This window comes from Syngnathus scovelli, chromosome 2 (assembly GCF_024217435.2).
Source record: "Syngnathus scovelli strain Florida chromosome 2, RoL_Ssco_1.2, whole genome shotgun sequence".
Taxonomy (NCBI): domain Eukaryota; kingdom Metazoa; phylum Chordata; class Actinopteri; order Syngnathiformes; family Syngnathidae; genus Syngnathus; species Syngnathus scovelli.
In genome coordinates this window covers 1,125,094-1,147,502 of record NC_090848.1, presented here as the reverse complement: position 1 = coordinate 1,147,502, position 22,409 = coordinate 1,125,094, and the positions used below count along the sequence as shown (strand labels likewise).

Sequence of the window (22,409 nt, the reverse complement as noted above, 5' to 3'; positions counted from 1 at the left end):
AGAAGTGAGCGTCAGAATCGTTTTATTTTTCTTTTATTAATATTTCGCCTAAAAAAAATGACCATTAGTGGTGTATTGATCCAATATTGGTGATTGGTGTGCTGTTCCTGATTATTTATACATGCATTCAATCAGAGGAGAATCCTAATTTATCGTGCAAGATTCTTTTTGTATGGGTGTATCAAATCGCTGTAATAATGAGATCCTTCTGTCAGTAAAATTTATTCTAGCAGCAGCATCAGGAGTGGCGGCTATTCTTACGCATGCGCACTCGCGTGAGATCGCGACGGGAGAAAGGAGGAGAGGGGGGGGGGGGGTAGTTCACACACGCACACACACAAAGCCACGCCTGCGCGGTGCGCGTCTCATTACAAACCAAAATTTGCGCTGTTTCTTTTTAGGAAACCCCACGCTCATTTCTCTCGCCAGTCGCGTGTTGCCACAGACGCCCCCACCCCCTTCACTTCCCCCCCCCTCGTCACGGAAACGACCGCAGCGCGTTTGCAAGGTGCAAGGTCGCGGTTTATAACAGTGCAGTGTCAAAAGCGAGCATGCAAGGCAGGGGACAGCAACGCAAATGGTTTACATCAGGGCTCAACGAGCAGTCAGAGGCATTGACATTGCACCCCTCTTCTCCTGTTTACTGACATAGCAAGAGAGATCTGTATGGTCGCGCAGCAGCAGCAGCAGTCGCAGCAACATCAGCAGCAGCAGCAGCAGCAACATCAGCAGCAGCAGCAGCAGCAGCAGCAGCGGCGACAGCAGCAGCAGCAGCTCGCAGCATGGTTCGAGAAACCAGACATTTATGGGTGGGAAATTTACCCGAAAATGTGCGAGAGGAGAAAATCATCGAGCACTTTAAGCGGTGAGTGGGAAAAAAAAAACTGTTTTCCTTTTTTTCTCGCATCGGTACTGTCAGGTCCACCTTCGAATCATTATCACCATCATCATCATTATGTTCGACACATTTGCTTGCATGTCGACAGTGTCACCATTTTCCAAGTCCACCTGTCACAAAAGCGGGAAAACAACTTCTTTGTATGAACGCTGCACTACATTGAAACGTCGCTGAAAATGCTCATTCAATGACTCAATTGTGCACATTTTTAAACACATTAGTCATATGTGGGAGAAGTCGCACATCTGAAATGACATTTTGTATGTTTTTTTTTTTTCTTGCACGCTGGATTTGATTGCACTGCAGCAAGGAGAAGCAGACACGCACACACCCACGATGGTTATCATCGTGGCTTTTGTTGCTGGTGTCAAATTTGATGTATTTCTTCCAAATGCATCTCCAGGAAATCTGAATTGTCGTGCGCTCGTTCGCAAGCTGTCAAGGAAATCACAGCCCGCCTCGCAGCTGCGTCCATATGAGCCCCCCCCCCACCCCCACCCCCTCACACCCCCCACCCCCAAACGCCAGACTGCTCAAACCATCGCATATGCGGCTACGTTTCTCAGTCCGTCGTTCGCGTCGCCATATAAGTCCAAATCACGCACACCTCATAATTGCCTTAGGCGCCCAAATGCTCAGTTAATGCAAGCAAAAAAAAAATAAAAAATAAATCCAAGCCTTTAAGAGCGTGCGTGTGATTTGACGTGCGTCGTGCTCGTTGTGACAATGGCGCAGGAGGAAGCTGCCTCCCTCCGCGGCTGCAGAGGTTCAACTGTAAGCGAGCCGAGGAAGGCAGCGTGCGTGCGTGCAGGTGAGTGTGTGAGCGCGCGCGCGCGCGTCCGCGTGAGAGAGATGTGATGTGATGGGATGTGATGGGGGAAGGCAGAATGAGTGAGCAAGTGGAGAAAATGGCGTCGGAAGCTGTGCGTTGTTTGGGAATCTGCACATCCCCAATTTTTGAGGCGCTACCGATGCTAGTGTAACTTGAAGTCATGTCGCGTTGATTTAAAAAAAAAAAGTCTTTTCTGGCACACACAAAAAAAAAAAAAATCATGCACGTTGGATTGATGTAGTCATTCTCCACAACGCTGTGTACTCGTAAATTTTTGGTGGTCCTAATTTGAATGTGCAAATGCAGCAACCGTAAATTTGGTGCCCTACACCCCCATCCATCTCGCCTTCATCTCCATTATCGCTTCTTCAGAGTTGAATCCCGAAAGGAAATTCCCTGTTATTTTCATACCATGAAGTCGACACAAAATCTTTCCACATAGCAATTTTTTTTTAGCATTTAGCACCGCCGAGAATTGGGCTTCTCATGCTTAAAATTCTAAAAAACAAAAATCGACCAGCACTCTGACAAAGGGATGACTGAAAAATCAAAAAATGGAAATGCTCCAAAAAAGCATCACATAAAAAACTGAACCTCTTCATGGGAAAATTGTGCACGTCAATCAATGCTGACTGTTGCTTTTCCATTCAATTCCATTTATTCACACATCAATTCTGACAATGCTTGAAATTGAAATTTTCAATGTGTGTCATCGATTTTAGATAGCCTTGTTTGATATTCTTTGCACTTGGCTCATCCATTTTTCCCCCCTACAGATATGGACGTGTGGAGAGTGTCAAAGTCCTACCTAAACGGGGTTCAGAGGGTGGAGTTGCGGCATTTGTGGATTTTGTGGACATCAAAAGTGCTCAGAAGGCTCACAATGCGCTCAACAAGATGGGCGACAGAGACCTGCGCACCGATTACAATGAACCGGGCACCATTCCCAGTGCCGCGCGGGGACTGGACGATAGTCTCTCCTTGGGATCTCGTGGCCGGGATGTATCAGGGTTCACGCGGGCGGCAGGGAGTGGCGTGTATGGCGCCCCCACATCGCTCCACAGCAGAGATGGACGCTATGAACGGAGACTAGACGGGTAAGTGGACACAGTTTCTATGACGACAGGGCGAAGCGCGCTCTTTTAGTCAACAGCTCACCTCCAAGCGTCTTTCGAGCATATTCGGGATCTAATCGTGCAGGGATTCCCACTAAAGTCATCTCTCCCGCATGGATCGGCGACGGAAGGCGTACTCGCATGAGGCAATGACATGACACCTCAAATGTAGTGTGTTTGATAAATGTCGACTTCCCCTCCTCCCCTTATTCGCATACACATGGCGTGTTAGGGGACCAAGGTCTGTTGCACAATCAGAAAAAAAGTGAGTCATTTATGTGCTCCGAAAAATTAAGAATTGTTTCAAGTAATTATACCACAAACTGTGATTGCAAAACATTAAAAAAAGTCATCATACATTGCTTTTATAAGTGATTTTATTTTGAAAATCAGCTTCTTAGTTCCAGTAGGCTAAACTTCTCCCCCAACATACAAATCTTTTTTTCAGAAAATACAGAAACATGAATGCGCTGCACTGTAATTTAATCGATCTATTTGTTACTTATCCTTTTCAGCGCCTGATTGGGTGATTAAAAATAAAAAGGGGCAATTAGGGTTGTGTATCGCCTAACGTGAGTGCGCTCGCTCCCTCGTTCCCTCGGTCTGCGGTATCAGGTCGTCAAGAAATAAATAGCTCCGTTCTTTTTAGAAATCAAAGCAACTTTGTCGGGTGGATATATCGTTTGTGGAGGGTAAAGATTGGACATGGTCCATTTTCCCAGGAATGTTGAAGATGGCTAAATGCAGGGAGCTAAAGAGCGACTGGGATTCCTCTCCTAATCTGGAGTTACATGGCTGGCCTGGTGGATTATATCACCGTTTGTCGCCCCGTATAGTCAAACAATCAAGCACACCATGTAGAATCCGAGACCGCTTTGTTTGGATGAGTCTCATTTTCCATTTATTCACACTGGAGTCATGCGGATAAACTACACAGGAACTATATGCCCCCTCCCCCCCATCCCGGTTCTGGATTAACACTTGAAGGAAATTCTATCCTGACAAAGGTTGCTTTCTTGGCGCCTTTTCAATTTTTTGATTTGGAATTATGTCTGAGATCAGAGTTTTACCATTTGAGACCTCTTGGAGACCAAAAAAAAAAAAAAAAAAAAATCACAAAAGCCACAAGTCACCTGAACTGGCTGGAACGTTTTTTTGGGGACTGATAATGGACAATTTTTTGCTGTCTGTTGGAGATAATGTGCCTGTGGAATATCCACCACCTTCTGGAACTATCAGACTTGGATGACATCACAAAGACGGTCAAATGTGCGTGGACTGCGTGCAGACAAGCGTGGACAGACAGCTCAAGCAAATTTATGACAATCCATTTTCTCCTCACCGCAAGTTTATGACTGCAAGAAGACGGAATACCATCGATCAGCATTTTTTAAGTAAGACCGGAATGGACTAAATTGGACTCATGTCTCTCCTTTTTGGAATTTGCAAAGTGACAATTCTAGAATGGAAAGTCTGTCGCAATAGAGTTAAAAATGGACTCTTGGATATTTTTTTTTAGTAAAGAAAGAAAAATCACACATTGCCTGGATGGATTTACGGACTGGAGGACTCATTCAAGCATTTGGCATTCCTGATCTTGGATCCCATTTTTCACTCCAGTTCCTCTAAGGTCTCTCACCGTGAAGACGAGGATTACGTTTTTTCATATTAATGGTGTTGCTTCATTTTTTTTTTTTTTTTTGCCCCCTCCCCCCACAACCACCCTCCACTCATCATTTTTGACCAAACCGTATTATCTCCCTGTATTGTATTTGGAAATATAGGTCAAGTTACCACTTTCTCAAAAGGTTGGTATGTCCTGCCCTGCCCTGCCTGTGTATTTGAGCTGTCCTCGCTAACCCTCCCTCCGTAGTTTGCACCGCTGACTCTCTGATCTTCGCACTAACGGCACTCGCTGCTGTTCTGTATACTTTAACTTCCCTTCTATTATCCCCCCCCCTCCCTTTTCTTTTCAACTTTTCCTTACCTGACCACTGGCTGTGATTACCTGTGTAGAGCAGCCTCAGCATTGCATTGGTTTTGAGTCTTTTCAACAATTATCTTCAAAAATCAAAAGTCGGAATTGCAAGGAAAGTCAAATTCAGTCGTGTAATTAAAAGACAGTGAGCCATGGTTTATTGTTGCCGGTGTCCGCAGTAGATGGAAATCCAGGTTGTAGCGAGACCATCATATAGGAACTATTTTTTTTTTAGATGCAAAAAAATATATAATTGTTAGCATAAAACATATCGAAAATAGCCTAGCAAATTTAAAGTCTGTGCCTTTAAGAAGTGGGCTTCCATTTGACCTTTTCGAGTGTGTGTCTGTGTGTGTGTGTGTGTGTGGGGGTCAAATTTAGGTTTACTGACACAAAAGATATTTTATTTAAACATCAAACCGGTCAAGCAAACCAAATGCTAACCAGTGTGTTTGCCTAATGCCAACATAATGTCCGACTAGCTAGTACAAATTAGCATTGATGCGTCCTTAGTAAGGGAAATGGGTACAAATAATCAGTTAGGGTAATATTAAAGTTTCAAATAACAAAGACACACATAGGTCAGAAATGCATTCAAACAGGGAATGCGACATTACCCGCAGGCATGACTCATGCTGTATTGGCGTTGAGTTTGAGTCCACAATTTAGTCAGAACATCAAATTAGTATATTTTCAATGTGGATCGTTTTCACAAACTTGATTTTTTTTTTTTCAATTCATTCAAATAAGTCTATTTTCAATGTGGATTGTTTTCACATACTTGATTTTTAAATTCATAATTTGAATTTGATCACCTAAATAGGTTCTTTGTCAAAATTGTTTTAGGGCGATTCTGCTCACGCATTCAAAAAACAGACAATGATGTCATCAACTGTGACGGACGTAACAATGTTTTTCATGTTTTGGCATGACTCCAAGTCATAATTCAAAAGCTTCCAAATTACACTGCTGGACAGTCAAGACGATGTGATTATTTCTGTTTCGGGCATTTTAAAAATGTTTCTAAGAGCAGAAGAGTCATCTCCTCGCCCTGGTTACTCAGAGCGGCGTGGCTTTTCAGACGCATAGTTTCAAGATGCAAAAGCAGCTGTCACAGTTAGTCTAAATTCACATTACACAATCCACTTTTGTGTATGACCTCAGAACCCACAAATAAATTGCGCCGCAACTTTGCACATTTGCCAGATGCAAGCTTGGCTGCGCCTGCTTAGTAGCTCAGCTTCTGCATCTTTTGGATGTCCAAGTGCTTTGACAGACAGAAAACCATATGTTGATCATAATGAGATCAATGTCATGCTTGACAAAAAAAAAAAAAAAAAAAGATTGGATCCAACAGAGCAAGGAGGAATGATGGGGTAGCCTGTAGGGTAAAGGTTCAATCAGTGATTAATCGATTAATCGAGAGCCAATCGATGATCAAATTAATCAAATGACTTGTTTGGAGATCTTGTTGAATTTAAAATTGTTCAGATTCTTTTAATTTCAAATATTCTCATATTTCTGAAGTCCTCAGACTGATTTTATTTGTGTTAAATCCAAATAAAACATTTGCAGAAAACATTGACTTTGAAAACAACCATCAACATTTTTGCATATTTTCTGTCATTTTACAGACCGAACCAATTACAACTCAATAATTTGTTTTGTGCAGTAGCGAGCTGCACTTTAATTTTGAAATAGTGTCCAGTTTCCGAAAAATTTGATTCCTCAATAAATCGACAAAATAATCCGATTTTAAAATAGTCATGAGTTGCAGCCCTTCTGTAGATGTATAAATACATTGTAAAATGCAAATTAACATATAATATGAATATTTACGAAAATTCTAGTATTACTTGTTATCCCTTTTGCTTCTGTCTGTTTACCTATTTTCGTGACCTGACCTCAAATTTTTCTGCACAACAAACAAAAAAAGGTGATCCCAGAAAGCCTTGAGAGAGGTTTCCAAGATGAAATGAGGAAAAAACAAGATTGGCTTACTCTGAAGGTATTACATTTGGTTGATTTTTCTCCCTTTCTTGTTTTTCTCAGGACCGCTGAGAGTCGTGAGCGTCCGTACGACCACGGCGCTTATGGTCACCACGAACGCCAAGGAAGCAGCTTTGAACGCCAACGCCACTATGACACGGACTATTATTCGAGAGAAAGAACTCTTAGCTCATCTGGGAACGCTTCCGGCACGTCCATGGGAAGCGGTACCACTTTGCCCGCCGGAGTCGGCGGCATCGTTAGCGCTGTCGCCGGCAACCCCGGAACAAGCGGAGCGGCGGGGGCCGCCGCAGGGGGGAGTGCAGGCTCCACATCCAGCGGGGTTAGCTTCTACCGCTCCCACAGCAGGAGTCCGTGTCGCTTTGAGACACCGGAGCCTCGTTACGAATCTCGGACCAGGGAGGCCTTTACGTTGGCCAGCGTGGTTCACAGGGACCTTTACAGAGAGGAGCGGGCCCGGCACAGCGAGCGGTCCTTTCAACGCAGTCGCAGCCGCTCTCCGCATTCGGCGCATTCGCCAAATCCTTCTCCTCAGAGGCTGGCGAGCCAGGCCGGTCGACCTCCACGCTCCCACAGCGTCTCGGGCTCTCGCAGCCGCTCCTCCAGTTCCGACTCGGTCAGCAGCACCAGCAGCAGCACGAGTGGCAGGTGAGAGACGCTTTTGTTCTTTTTTATTTACATGTCTTAGAGCCAAACTTGGTTTTTGTTTACAGTGGTGTGGCCATGTTTGAGTTGTAAATTGAGAACTCCAAGCGGTGGGTGTGGAGATCGATTGAGTCAAAGGCTTGGCTGCTCTCGGTAGAAGCTCGGGTGCGCTTTTGGGAGAAAAATGCTTGCTGAAAGGAAGCGCTTGACTCGGGAACTGGAGCTGTGGTGCTATAAAGTCGGGAGCTGCCCTGAAACTAGGTGTTGATTGGAAAGAAATAAGTCACACCGTGCTCGATGTACTGGTATCAACTGCTGTCGCAAGTATTCGATATAAGGCCAGCTATGAACCAATATGGATACTATCTGCATTCCCCCATCCCTACAGTGGACCCCTATTTGTAATGAATGTTTTTTCTCCCGTGCTGTTTGTGGTTGGAGCCTATATTAACAAATTCTGGCTGAGGCATTTTTTATTATGAGAGCAGTTGTGCGTGTGCTTACTGTGTAGCAGTTGTATCATTTTTGTCTGCACGCTTAATAATTTAGTTGCTTATTTGCCATTCATAATTGATCACACTGCTGCAAAGCGGTTCCAGTTTCACGACTCTATATTTCGTGATATCGTAGCAGTGCGCATGGCATCAGCGTCTTTTCATCTTCTTGCTTGATGTGTTGCATGATACTTGTCGGAAATGCTGCTTATTTGCCGCCATGGAGGTAAAGAAATGTCTGTTGTTCACTGTTCCTCCGGCTTTGTGGTCAGACATACTGAAGACATTTTAATCATGGAGCAGATCCGAGATTATCATCAACAAATGTTATTAACGTATCGCAATTGGTTGGAAGAGTCCTAATCTAAATAGACTAGACCAAATGTATACCCCATTGTGGTCCTCGAGTTAGGACTACTATATCCTTGGGTAAGGTGACGGGAGAATTTCAGATGACTGTATGGGCCTCTATGGACATTGTCAACGGGTTAGAGTGACACCTGTGGTCAGATGAGGTAGTGCTATTGGGGGTTTTTCAGGAGACGGACGGACGGGTCTTGTATCTTTTTCTCACTGCGTACCTCTGTGGTAATGCCCCCTCCCCTCCCCTCCCCTCCCTTCCCTTCCCTTCCCCTCCCTTCCCCTCCCACCATCAACCGTGAGATCCAGTTGAAACTGGAAATTTCTAGTCAGTGCTGGCTGGCTGCCTGCCTGCCTGCTTGCCTGCCTGCCTGCCCACTCCCACAGGCCAAGCTCTGTCAGTCAGTCACTAGCACTTCCGGGAGTGTCTGAGCGCAGAAGGAGAAAGGGAAGGGAAGGGAAGGGAGGGGAGGAAAAAAAGTGGCAGAGGGATGCTTTGAGGAAAATCAGGCAGCCATGATTTATAACACGCGCACTCTTGTATTTATCCGTTTGGGAGCAGCGGACAAATCGCCCTCATTGTCATTGTATACCATGAAATGAAATTTGAGCTTGCTCCTCCTTGGCGTGTGGAGGCTATGAATTATATACAAAAATCTGCTCTCTCTCAGTCTGTCTGAGATTTGTGGAAATGAGCATGAGAGAAATGGGAGAACCTTGTTTTTTATGCATCACAGTTGACGTATGAATTTTTTTCTGCAGTTATATTGCAATGCCTTCATTTGCACCTGAGTTATAGATGAAAAATATGATAAAGTACCTTGAATGCGATTGAAAAAAAACATCTTGTCCTTTGAAGCAGGGCTTTTCAACTGGTTTTGGCCACCATTATAACCAAAAAGCAACTCAAAGACCACTGCTTTGGCAGAATATTATTTTATTTTTTTTATCGAAGGAGGACAGACCTATACAGGATATTTTTTTGCATCTATTTTGGGAATCTTGACTCCATTTGACACAATTTGGATAGGTAAATTATTCACCAAATTAGCTGGAAAATAAATCAAGTCTAAATAAACATTTTAATTTTAAAAATGTTATAATTATTTTCCAATTTCGCGGACCACTTGGAATACCGCCACAGACCACTAGAGGGCCGCGGACCACCGATAGACAACCCCTGCTTTGAAGGAAACTTGACTAGAGGAAAATGTTTAACGTGAGATGCTTTGGATTTGAAATACTTGAAATTGTATGTTTTTATGAAATTGTTTGGCGTAAAACAAAAAAATGTCACGGTTTTTGTCACACAGCAACAGTAAACAAATCAACATTGTTTGATGGGCAAAGCGAAGGTTGTTACAATTCAGCAAAGACTATGTTCCTACGATATTTTGTTTTTATCCCAGCGATTCCAGCAGTAGTTCAAGCGATGAGTCGCCGACTCGCTCCGTGCAGTCAGCTGCTGTTCCAGCACCATCAGCACTTCCGTTATCATCCCTCGACAAGGAGGAACCACGTAAAAGCTTCGGCATCAAGGTCCAAAATCTTCCTGTACGCTCCACAGGTGAGTTGCTGTTGCCTTTCAGTTCAAACCCAAAACTTTTTTTTCCCCCCACTACATATGCTTAAAGGTACACTTTGTTCACTTTGTTCACTCCAGATACAAGTCTTAAAGACGGTTTGTTTCATGAGTTTAAAAAACATGGAAAAGTCACATCTGTACAAATTCACGGAGCTTCAGAGGAGCGCTATGGACTTGTCTTTTTCCGGCAGCAAGAAGACCAAGAAAAAGCTCTGGGAGCGTCAAAGGGGAAGCTTTTTTTTGGAATGCAAATTGATGTCACTGCCTGGAACGGTCCTGGTATGTTGATGATCTTGAGTGCAATTTATTGATGAAATACCACAACTAACGAGAAATAAACATTTCCAGAGACTGAGAGTGAGAATGAATTCCGGCCCTTGGACGAAAGGATAGACGAGTTTCATCCGAAGGCTACGAGGACATTATTCATTGGAAACTTGGAAAAGACGACCACATATCATGATCTTCTCAGCATCTTTCAACGCTTTGGAGAGATTGTTGTATGTTTTTTTTTTTTTGTTTTAAAAACAGCTTGAACTTTGCACCAGGTTTGACACGACTATGCATACTAACAGGATTGTTTTATTTCGTAACACCCATGAAGGATATCGACATCAAGAAAGTGAACGGAGCCCCGCAATATGCCTTTCTGCAATACTGTGACATTGCAAGTGTGTGCAAAGCCATAAAGAAGATGGATGGGGAGTACCTTGGAAACAACAGACTCAAAGTAAGAATACAATTCATCACCAGGTCTCGGATATGGATATTTGAAAAAGCTTTTTATTTTGTAGCTGGGCTTCGGAAAGAGTATGCCTACAACTTGCGTTTGGCTGGATGGATTAGCATCAAACACAACGGAACAGTTTCTTACCCGACACTTCTGCCGCTACGGACATGTTGTCAAGGTAGGTGGACGTATAGAACTGGACTTTGGTGGATTTCATCATTTTGTCACTTTTTGTCTTCTGCAGGTTGTATTTGACAGAATGAAAGGAATGGCTCTTATCTTGTACAACAACATTGAATATGCTCAGGCCGCGGTAAAGGACACAAAGGGATGGAAGATAGGGGGCTCGAAAATAAAGGTAAGCCTCCTCCAATTTCTTGGATTAGCTGTAAAAAATAAAATGAATTGAAACCTCTCTTTTTTCTAACAGGTGGACTTTGCCAATCAGGAGAGTCAGATGGCTTTCTATCGTTCAATGCAAGCATCTGGACAGGATATTCGAGATTTCTACGACATTCTATCTGAAAGAAGGTTTGTTGTCTTTCATATCTCAACTTAAATGAGGACAATCCTCGTCATTTGCAATATTTTCATTTGTCTCGGCAGGGATGATCGACGTTCCCAATACGAGTTTCAAGTGGAGAGACAGTATTATGAAAACGTACGCACGCCAGGAACGTATACGGAAGATCCTCGGCGTAAATACTCGAGCAGAAGTCGTGAGTTCTACGCCGAATGGGATCCGTATCAAGGAGATTACTATGAAACGCCCTACTACGAAGACACCCGGGAATATCGAGAATACCGAGCCGATCCTTACGAGCAGGATATTCGGAAATACAGTTATTTGCAACGGGAACGCGAGAGGGAGAGGGAGCGCTTTGAGACGGATCGTGGACGTGACCATGGGAGGAGAACCATTGAGCAAAGCCAAAGCCCAAGTCTGGTTGCCTCACGTCACCCTCCGACCCCCATAGCGTCCTCGTCCATCTCCGAAAGGATAGCGAGTGACCCCGACCGGCGAATATGTTGCCCGTCTTCTGAAAGAAGTGGCAGCTGCAGTTCAGTTTCCCCTCCCAGATTTGAAAAACTTCGCCCGGAACGGTATAATAAAACCAATAAATTCGACAAGGGTGTTTGTGAAATCGAAAAGCTCCATTTGGTCGAAAAGGAGAAACGGGCCGGACGTAACGATCGCGGAGATAAGGATAAAATTGAGAGACAGCGACTTAAGAAGCTCAAAGTATCTTCACCGATCAGCCAGACATGTAACGCTGAGCCAGTACCTGATCGAGACATCAGCCCAGAGTCTTCCCTTCAAAGTAAAAACGGGAAAATCCTGAAAGATAACTCCAATCGAGGAAAGTTGGATCTTCTGCCCTGTGTGGTGCAGTTAACGCGTGTGAAAGAAGAAGAAGGAAAACTGATCACGCATGAAAAACAAATAGCAAGGGGAGGGAATGACAGTCCTAGACTGGTATCACCTTCAGCAGACCAAAGTCCTCTGTTCCGCACAGAGTCATCAAAAGGAAAGGCCTCCAGAGATAAAAACATGCATCATTTAGTGGAACATCTTGACATGGATGTCAAAGTGAAGTCGAAAAAACATGGCAAATCTGAAATTGCTTTCGATAGTGGCGTCTCAATGGATTTTGATCGCTTGGCCGCAAGAAAAAGGCGTTTTGAAGACTGTGGCAAAAATGATCATCACAGGAGAATGAGTGAAGACAATCTTGGTAGATCTATTCTTCATAAGCCTTGGAATACGAAGGACTCTGAGTTCCATAAGAATGTTTTCATAAAAAATGTGCAAAAAAGGGAGCATCACAAGGATAAACCGGTGCGGATATTTTCACTTAACAGTCCGAACGAGGGCCAGGACTCGGAAAGCAACTCCGTAAGCCTTCCCCTTCAGCAAGCACTGCCAGATGAATCTTCAGAGCAATTAGACTCTTCCATGCTAAAGCCAACATTAGCGGGCTCAAAAAGCGAAAATAGCTCCAATCACACAAAGACATCAAGCGATGGCAGCCTTGATTTTGAAAATGAAATCAAAGAACAGAGAGACGTTTTATGTGACAAGGACCAAAGTAGAGAGACAGAAGATGAGGAACCCTTTGTGCGCTTTGTCCAGACAAATACCTTTACAAAACACAAAAGTGAACCGAGTCGATGGTTGCGAGGCAAACTTGGTGATCTTGATAAGAGCGATAACTCACCTCGTGATGAAACTCAAGACTTGGCAATGGATTTTGCCTTGCAAGACATTAAAAAACCAAACCAGGACGTAAACAATGATGACTTCTCTTTGTGTAAAAGAAACAAAATGGACTCTAAAAGAGAGCAAAAGTTTGTAACTTGTCCAAAATTGAACGATGCTATTTTTCACCATGTAACACCCTCGACAGTTTCTTTAAAGGAAGAAGAAACCACCCATATTTCCACGTCAGTCGTAAACACGCTAACAAAATCACCTCTGGCAAAAGAACGTTTTCCACAGGCATTGAAAAGTACTACGGACCCGAAAGCCAGAAATTTACAAACACCTGAAAGTGAGCAGGAAAAGCTCAAGCCGTCGTTTCTCGTAGGCAATGAGGAATTTACGTGCAGTTGGCTAGGAAGGCTTTCCTCTGAGTCACCAAAAATGGAATTGACTTTCCAACGTGAAAGTAAATGTCAAGGCCAGGATTTGGAACCAGGAGAAGTACAATCTGATTCTGATGATGACGGCGAAAGAAAACACATCTCTCACAAGCCCGGTAGTTCCTTGTCTTATATCCTGCGGGAACATGACGAGAGGATGACAGATCTGAAACTCGCCGGTTCATTGGAAAAGAATAAATTTTACTCATTCGCTCTCGACAAAACCATAACCCCCGATACGAAGGCACTTCTGGAAAGAGCCAAGACGCTTTACTCTTCCCGGGAAGACAACTGGTCCTTTCTTCCTTCTTGCTTCCCGAGCACACACAGCTGCACAGATAAAAACAAGGTCGAACTCGCCCCCCGACCAATTCCTTCTTGGTATATGAAGAAGAAGAAGATCCGTACCAACTCTGCTGAAAATCTACACAGTAAAAAAGAGGATCTTAAACCTCACGACCAAGAACGTCAGGAACTGTTTGCCTCCCGTTTCCTTCATAGCTCAATCTTCGAACAGGATTCTCGCCGTTTGCAGCACCTTGAACGTAAAGACCAGCATTCTGAAATAGCGCTTGACCGAAATCTCGCTCAGCCAAGTGATCCAGAAGGACAGACAGAATGTGAAGATGGTGATGTCCCAACAGAGCCCATCGTGCTTTTCCACAGTCGTTTTTTGGAGCTACAGCAACAAAAAGACAAAGACATTTGTTCTCTTGATCCTGAGATGGATTCAGTTGTGGTGGAGATAAAACATAATTACGTCCCGGGTTGTGACGATGAGCTGTCTGACGAAATGGCTACCACACGATTGAAGGTTGATGAAAAATCAAGCGGCCCTCATCCCACCATATCTGCTACCTCAGTCGCTCCATGCCTAAAAGAAATGTCGTCACCCGAAAGAGAAAATATTTTATCACTGCCCATAGATAAACGCGTGTCAACTAAACAAGGCGACGGTGTGGAGACGTATGGTGAGGTCTCTCCCTCGCCTCCTCTTTTGAAAGACCTGAAACCTACAACCCCTAAACCAAATAAAAGCCCTCCACCTCTCCTCTCAGAGATAGAAAATGAAGTGGAAGCAAAAATAGTGGTTCATGAGCCCAAAGCAGAAATTGATGACAACTTACCATTAGAGCACAAGTGTCCCGTGGAAGACCAGGCCCCGACGCCATCCAGTTCTGGCCTTAGTTTTGAACAGGAGAATACAGAGCTCACATGCTCTGAATACACAAAGGTAAAAGATGAACGTGACTGCAAGGCACAAGTTCAGAAAATACAGCATTCGGAGGATTTAAAGAGACCAGAGATAGTCCATGAAATATGTATGCCGGAGCTACAAGTTGAAAACAAGCCAGTACCTAACCGAAGACAACCCAAGAATAAAAAAACAAAGCCACACGCTATATTACGTGCTTCGCAGGCTACGAAAAATGCGAAAGATAAACCTGCGACGCGGAAAAGTGAGCGTATTGATAAAGAAAAACTCAAAAGAGGCTCATCGCCGCCAGCAGATGCGCCGAAAGAATCGTCGGAGTGCACAATGGAGTCCCCGATTCATGCATCAAATTCTGAACAGGACCTTGAGTCTGGTTTGGTTCATCGCAGAACACGTCGAAGGAACGTCCGATCGGTCTACGCCACCAAACGTGAAGGAGAGCAGTCTAGCAAAGAGCCGGTGGAGCCATCACGAACAATGCGCAAACGTGCTCCAGATAAAGAACTCATTCAGCAAGACGTTCAAATTCCATCCACCAACCCCAGACGAGGGCGCCCGCCAAAACGAGGTATCAAACGAGTTGATCATGTATTGCCGGCAAAAGGGGACGTTCAGAAAACAATGGATGTTAACGCCGAGGTCGGAGATACCTCAACCCCAGTGGAAGTTATAAAATCATCTGAGGAATGGCGCTCGGCTAAAAAGGTGCAGCAAACACCTCCGACTGTCTCGACACCAGCGGACAAAAAAGGAAGCCGACTCGACAAACAGTCTGAGGACGCTCGAGTTCAATTTGAACTCATAGACATGGCAAGTTGTGATGAATCAGAGCTCAAATCCAAAGCTGATTCAAAGTCATCAGACACAAACTCGCAAATACACAGAAAGGAGCAAGACACCGCGCTTCCATCGACTGATGGGGATTTGGAGAACCTAGGTGTAACTCTTCCAAAGGGCAAAGTGGCTGAAGACAGTGTCAAAATGAAAAAACAAAGGTTCAAGCGAAACACCAAGAATTTCACTGAAGATAAGTCCCACACCTTGAGGAATCTTGAAATCCGTGTAAGTGTCGACGATGTAAAAGGTTTGCTTCGGTCTGAAAGAAATGACCCGGAGTCATTTCCAGTCAGCATAAAGAAAACCAAGACTCTCGTTAGGGCGGAAGAATCAATCTCAATATGCCCTCCTAAAGAATCAAAGGCACTTGATGTGAAAAATGAAGATGTTGGATCTGAGCCACAGCTTCCTGTGCACCCAGCTGCGGTTCTTCTCGCACATCAAATGGAACTTGAGCAGGCAGTCGAACATATCGCCAAACTTACGGAGCAACATCCTCGGTCGTATAAGGAGCCACCTACAGGCCAAGCGCCCACATTACCTCCTGTAGCGTCACACTCGCAAACCGAAGTCGAAGAGGAAAAGCGGGCGAACCCATCAAGTGAAACAGAACTTGCAGCTGCTATTGATTCCATCACAGCTGAAGATGCGTGTGCAGATCCAGAAGGATTCACTGCTCCTCCCGCTTTCGGTGCTCTGATTCCCACTCCTGATTCGTTGGTGTCCGTTCCCACCAATGAGAACATGGCATCTGAAACGGTCAATAGTGTTCTTCCTGCAGATTCGGATGATGGTGTTTTGATATCAAGTCCAAAGGGTCTAGGAACAGAATCCAAAATGACTGAGGTTACCAATACACCCAAGAAACTAGGCAAAGTGAAACCCAAACCTCAGAAAAAGTCAAGAAGTCGTAAATGTGCCATAAATAAGAAGAATGACGTCCGTCCAGAGCCCTCCCCTTTCAAACTACCCGGATCGATCCCGGAGGATCCTGAAATTATAAACTCCAAAGCAGCAGTCATTACAACAGGGACCACCATCGTGGGATCGGTGGTAACTGCTGTTGCTACCTGTAGGCACGACGTTACAAGCTCAACAACTTTGGGCACACCTAAAGAGGCAGAACAACCAGAAGTTGAACAGCCTGTACCGAAAGAATCGGCTTTTCATTCAGATTCAAGAATCATCTCCAATGGGAAAAAACATTCGCAAGCAACAGAATCATCTCCCTCGAGTCTTACTCCTTCAGCCGCCCGTGTACCACTTGTATCCCAGTCTGGTATACCTTTATTACGACCAGCTAAACTTTTGCCAAACTGGCCTCAGAGAACGGAAGAAAGTCGAATCTTTGTTAGCCCTCCGAGTCATGTAACAGTGGTAACGTCTACGGTCCCTGTATCAACTTCGCTCGGACCCCCTTCTATCAATCCCCCAATGCCTCCAGATACGAAGGCCTCTGATCTCCATCCAAGTTCCAGTACATTAAGAAAGATCCTAATGGAACCAAAATACGTGTCTGCATCAAACAGCAATTCGATTCCCACCACTATGGTGACAACGACTATGTCCGATCATTTACAGACGCCAGAAATGGAAAAGACCTCGTTTGCGATGGGTCCAAGGCATGTGGAAGATAAATTGTCTTTACGCCCTCAGTCTATACATCACAAATGTAAACCACTGGCAGAGTCCCCGCCAAAATGTGAGAACGCCCACCATACTGTCATTTCTCCCGTTACCTCAGTTATAAGTCGCATTCCAATACCTTACGATACAGACGAGACACCGCGGATTTCCCTTAGCAGCAGAAACATGTGTCCTTCTTTGGCCAAACCAAAATTCAAATCAAATTCCTCTGAAAACCATCAATACCATGGCCTTGATATTGCCGAAGACGAAACCAGAGGACGCTCTGTTGTCGAGAGCACTTCACATTCTGTTCCCGGTCTTCGAGTGAATACATCCGAAGGTGTCGTTGTCCTGAGTTATTCAGGTCAAAAAACAGAAGGGCCCCACCGAATGAGAGCCAAAATAAGTCAAATTCCGCAAGCCAGTGCTGGGGACATCGACTTTCAACAAGTTCTTCCCAAATCTCAGACAAAGCAAGACCCGATAATTCCTTTATCCCAGTTTCCTTGCTCCGAAGCACCCTTAACTCCATCTTCTTACGGGCACACAGGGGTTCTCCTGACCAGCCAATCTTACAACTCTCAACCTGTCATTTCCAGCACCAAGCAGGATAGCCGAGAATGCGAAAAACCTGAAGTTTTATATCATACTGCATCACAAGGAAGTGTGGTCAAGATGTATCAACAGCCAGTCTCGACCCCTCAAGTCTTAATGTACAACCAAGCTGTGATCCAACAGCAGCATGGCAAGAGACTGGGAATGGACGTCATACCCCCCAAATCAGTTCAACAGTCCAACCTCAGTCCTATCAAGAGCCCTCATCACCCCTCATTATCTGGATCTTGCATAAGCTCCAATCCCGGCACGCCGACCGATCGCGCTGCTCTGCAACCAAAACCCGACTCCCAGTCCTCACAACCGGCCGTTCTCTCCCCTTCACGACTTGTCAAAGCGAGTCCCGCGAGCAATTCGCCCGTAGGAACCTCAGTGGTCATGCCTCACGGCTTGTCCTCCAGATCAAATTTCAATGCCGCTATGCATCACCCGCACTCGGAACAGTCTTCGGTCATCATCCAACCTCAGTCGATGACGCACGAAGCAAGGATGAACGCTTCACCCATGTCTACGATCAGCTATGGAAGACGGAGTAGCTCTCTGTCTTCTCCTCTGCCGGGGCCAGTACAACACTTGGGCATCATCAGGCAGTCTCATTCCACGAGCCAGGGATCGTTGTCCAGCGGTGGTTCCGTCAGCAGCGCAACTGACGAGGAGCACAGACCTTTCAACCAAGCCCTTAGTAGATCCTCTTTACCGCAGCTTCAATCAGATGTCATGTTGCTTCACAACGATCGCGGAGGACTCCATACAAATCTGGACCAGTACAGAGGCGTGCACCAGAGCATGCTCTCGCATCAACAGTTGGGAGAGCAGGCCACCGGGGAAACGAGATTGACCCACAACTCGGAGAACGGAACGGCTAACATCTCTGTGAGGAAGAACCCTGAACTTTCGGGAAAAGAATCCTACAAGGCACTGGAAGGACAGGTGATCCATTCACCAAGTAGTGAAAGCAGAATCAGGGCAGTTCACACATCCAGCCCTATCATGGTGTCTCCTCACCCTCATGGCATCCAACTAGCTCATACTGGAGGCGTGGCCCCATTTTCAGTCTATCGCGACTCAAGGGTCTTTCCTCCCCAGTTAAGTGGACATCCTTCATCGGGACGCAGTACATCTTCACAGGTAAATAAAATGATTTCATTGATGACAGCATTCTGTATACCACCACCACAAGAATCCATGCATACTGATTTTTTTTTATCCTCCAACTTACCAGATTCCCCCAGAACCTGAACTGGGTCACCTTTGTAAAATGCCTCAGTCTCTCAAGCCTGAGAGTCCACACCTTCGCCATTCTACCTCTTCTAACATCTCTCGAATACCAAGAGAGGGCGTCTCTCCCTCCTACCAGTCGCCATTGGGTCTGAATCACAAGGCTGATCAAAAATGCCCTCCAGCTTTCTTGACAACACCTCTGCCTGCGGCACCCACGTCAACTTCATTTCAGCCACGGCCTGATGCCAAGTCGGATCATTCGGGACAGCGCTCCAGTGACATGGTGCAGCTTTTGACGGTGGGACTTCTACACACGCTCCACAGTCTTTTATTATCAAAGAAATGGTTCAATCAGCAGTTAAAAGCCTATCGAACAAAATAGTAGCAGATTTGTTTCTTTTAATTCATGAGCAAAAATGTTCCGTTTTAATACTCGTAATGGAATTTTAGGCTCGAATAAACATTCTCAATTCCCGGCCGGCCTCATCAAATGTTTTTTTCTTTTTGTCCAGAAATATCCCATCATGTGGCAAGGTCTTCTGGCGCTGAAGAACGAGCAAGCCGCTGTCCAGCTGCACTTTGTTTCAGGCAACACTTTATTGGCTCAGTGCTCACTGCCGCCGCTAGAAGGAGGACCTCTTCTTCGCATCGTTCAGAGGATGAGGCTGGAAGTGTCTCAGCTTGACAGCGTGGCGCGACGAATGACTGTAAGTACCTTTGGGTTCAAATATCCATCCGGGATGAATAAAAATGACAGTCCGTATCTCATCAATGACAGGTGGAGAATGATTACTGCCTACTCCTGGCGCTGCCGTGCGGACGAGACCAAGATGATGTCCTAAATCAAACGCAAGCCTTGAAAAGTGGCTTCATTACCTACCTGCAGGCCAAGCAGGCAGCTGGCATCATCAATGTGCCCAATCCTGGTTCCAATCAGGTCTGTTTGACCCTTTCAAGTCGAACGTTGACCTGGAATTCCCAACGACTTACTTTGATTGATTCTTAATGTGCTGCCTTGGCTCCGTATACTTGTTTGAGTTTCTCCCTCTTAACGTGGTGACGTTTGTATTTGCAGCCCGCCTACGTGGTGCAGATTTTCCCACCTTGTGACTTCTCTGAGAGCCATCTGTCCCGCTTGGCCCCAGACCTTCTAAACAGCATCTCCACTATTTCACCTCACCTCATGATCGTCATTGCCTCCGTTTGATTGATTGATTTTTTTCTAAAGCAAAGCCAACACCAGCTGTTTTTTGCAAACTGGAATTGCCTCATTTTGTAATGAAAATCTCAATTAAGCATTTAAAGCAAAGTGGGTTTTTTTTTGGTTCACTTCACCAAGTCCTTAATTTACTCAATGGTGTTGAAGTCCAAAAATGTTACTTTTGAGGTACGGGACTTTTCTAAAAGCATTTCTGCTTGAATATTTCAATGTTGCCATGTTTTTGGAGGCTGCGGACTCAGCCTTTTGGAGATTCTTGATGCTTTTTTTTCTTTTCTTTTTTTATTCCTCTTCATCAAATGATTGTGATTTTGTTTTTAAGAGAGACGTGAGGAGTCATTGCACTATGTATAAGAAAAAGAAATGTGAAGTCTGTACAGATTTGAGTGTAAACTGATTGATATTAGAGTATAACCCAGACATCAAGAATCATTTTAGTCCGCTGCTTTTGCTCCGTGCTCCAACTTGAGAGTTGTACAGTTTACAGTCTTAATTTAGTTTGCAGCATCCCTTGTGGGCCATTGTGCAACTGTAAATATGATACTACATAGTTCAAGACTGATGCAATGTGGAGAGACCAAGTGAATTTATGATTATTATTTTACAGATGGATCCTCAAATGTTTTCAGTGTTCTTCCAACATTTGACACCAACCAGTTTTTTTTTTAAACATTTTATTTCCGTGCCAAAATGTTGTGCTTTACATTAAACAAAAGAAGAAGTACTCATAATCTATTTTAATATATAACTTTGTATTTTTATTCCTTTTTGTGGATAAATGTTGGGAATTTTTATTTCAACTTTGTTTTTTTTTTTGTGCGCTGCTGATTTGGTCCCTCAACTGCCCCAAGCTGACAGATGTGCAACGAATGTGACTTGAACTTGCCATCATGCCGCTATTGGATGTGTTTCTTGTCCGTCCCCTGTGGATTTGTCTTTCGAAAGCAAAGCTGTAAATAATTCCATGTGTCCTCCGTGTCCGCTCATATTTCTCCGTGTAGTTGTCGTCTGAGGAAAGGGACTCTTGTGTGAAACCGATGCTGAAAGTAAATCACGCTTGTCAGTCTTGTTTGATGACTGCAAGCTCAATACTGTCATTGTTATGTTGAAGGCACTTACCATGTTTTGATAAAATAGAAGAAGAAAAAAAACAGTGATTGATACAAAACTGTCTTAATTTGGGTGTATTTTGCTGCTCCTCCATGAGGACATTTTTAACTGTAAAATAATTTTGTTGTTTAACTTCTGAAGATCATTAAATGGTCCATGACTCTGAATTTTCTTTTGTTATATTTTTGCCCAGGCCAATGTGGCGTTTCACCCCATATTAAAAAAAATCATAATTCATGTTGTTAATTGAGACGTATCTTCCGTTTTCCAGAGGTCATCGAGGCTTCACTCAGACGAGAAGGACGAAAGATGGATCGGTCCAGCAAGTGCCTGCAGTTCACATAGTGGTCAAAAGAGGTCAGTAGCTCCCAGTATGAAGGCTGCAAAAACGTCATTTGAACGTGGGAACTACATGTGCACTTCGCAACGGGCCACTCGCAGGTTAGTGAAATAATCCAATTAGTAATTCTGTGACTAAATTGCGTACGATTTGTAAATTGCCTAAAATATGGCGGGTTTATTTTCTTATATTGTCTTAACCCTCCTTTTGGATTTGTTTTTCAACAACAGCAAGAAGGCTCTACTGTTTTAGTAATCATATTCTTGTATACGTCAGTTAAAATTATTATTTCAGCCCAGTTTGAAAAGAAATCCGTCCATCCAGGTGAAAGGCGGAAGTGAAGTTTACCTGTGTAGGCCGCATCACAAAAGGCTTAAAGGGATTCACAAGCCCACAATTGATCAATATTTTCGACCAAAAAGTCAGTCGAAAACGTTTTTACAATCTGTTCCATGACCATGACTAGTCTAAACATGATGATTAATATTGCGTTTATGGAACAAGGAGACTGATATTTTGTGCAGTACCGCCCCCTGCTGTCGACTGAAAGTGACGTCAAACTGTCCACGGATCGCTTTGCACAATTTCTGGCCTTTTTACCGTTGACTCATTATTTACACACAACTAACACAGATTATAGTCATAACTACACTAAGACTTCATCCCTTAGTTACTATAGTTAATATATAATAGTTAATCACAGGTAAATTAAATTAACAAATTATAGATATTGAATGCTGAACTGCTTGTGTGACAACGGGAGCATTTGAGTTCATCCACATGGACACGCTTTTCACGTGGATCCTCTCCCGCAGTGTGGTGTCTTCAGTAAGAAGAGAGGAGTAGGACTGCTTCTGTGATTTAGTGCCACCACTGGGAATGTTAATTGATGCCTTTTTGCAGGCTGACAAGAAGCAGAGACGGAGAGCAAC

At 44.3% G+C, this 22,409-nt stretch overlaps 1 protein-coding gene across 4 annotated transcripts; it reads left to right on the top strand.

Moving 5' to 3' along the window:
* The first annotated feature begins 457 nt into the window (after positions 1 to 457).
* spen (spen family transcriptional repressor) lies at positions 458 to 21,304 on the top strand. 4 transcript variants are annotated; one of them, XM_049753060.2, is made up of 15 exons: positions 458 to 865; positions 2,507 to 2,827; positions 6,876 to 7,481; positions 9,742 to 9,899; positions 9,996 to 10,196; positions 10,266 to 10,417; positions 10,522 to 10,647; positions 10,712 to 10,825; positions 10,892 to 11,005; positions 11,078 to 11,178; positions 11,254 to 18,715; positions 18,810 to 19,106; positions 19,321 to 19,515; positions 19,587 to 19,745; positions 19,884 to 21,304. In XM_049753060.2, the coding sequence occupies exons 1-15, from the start codon at positions 783 to 785 to the stop codon at positions 20,013 to 20,015; spliced, it is 10,221 nt and encodes a 3,406-aa protein (XP_049609017.1). In that variant the 5' UTR covers positions 458 to 782; the 3' UTR covers positions 20,016 to 21,304. The 4 variants fall into 4 exon arrangements, with proteins under 4 accessions (XP_049609017.1, XP_068505777.1, XP_068505778.1 ...); XM_068649676.1 differs by lacking the exon at positions 458 to 865 and adding an exon at positions 886 to 1,709; XM_068649677.1 differs by lacking the exons at positions 458 to 865; positions 2,507 to 2,827 and adding an exon at positions 2,829 to 4,653.
* The last annotated feature ends 1,105 nt before the right edge of the window (positions 21,305 to 22,409 follow it).

Coding starts and splice junctions, on each gene's coding strand:
- spen (XM_049753060.2), top strand. CDS start 783: ATGGTTCGAGAAACCAGACATTTATGGGTGGGAAATTTACCCGAAAAT. Junction 7,482..9,741: donor AGCAGCAGCACGAGTGGCAG/GTGAGAGACGCT, acceptor TTTTTATCCCAG/CGATTCCAGCAGTAGTTCAA. Junction 19,746..19,883: donor CCAATCCTGGTTCCAATCAG/GTCTGTTTGACC, acceptor TTGTATTTGCAG/CCCGCCTACGTGGTGCAGAT.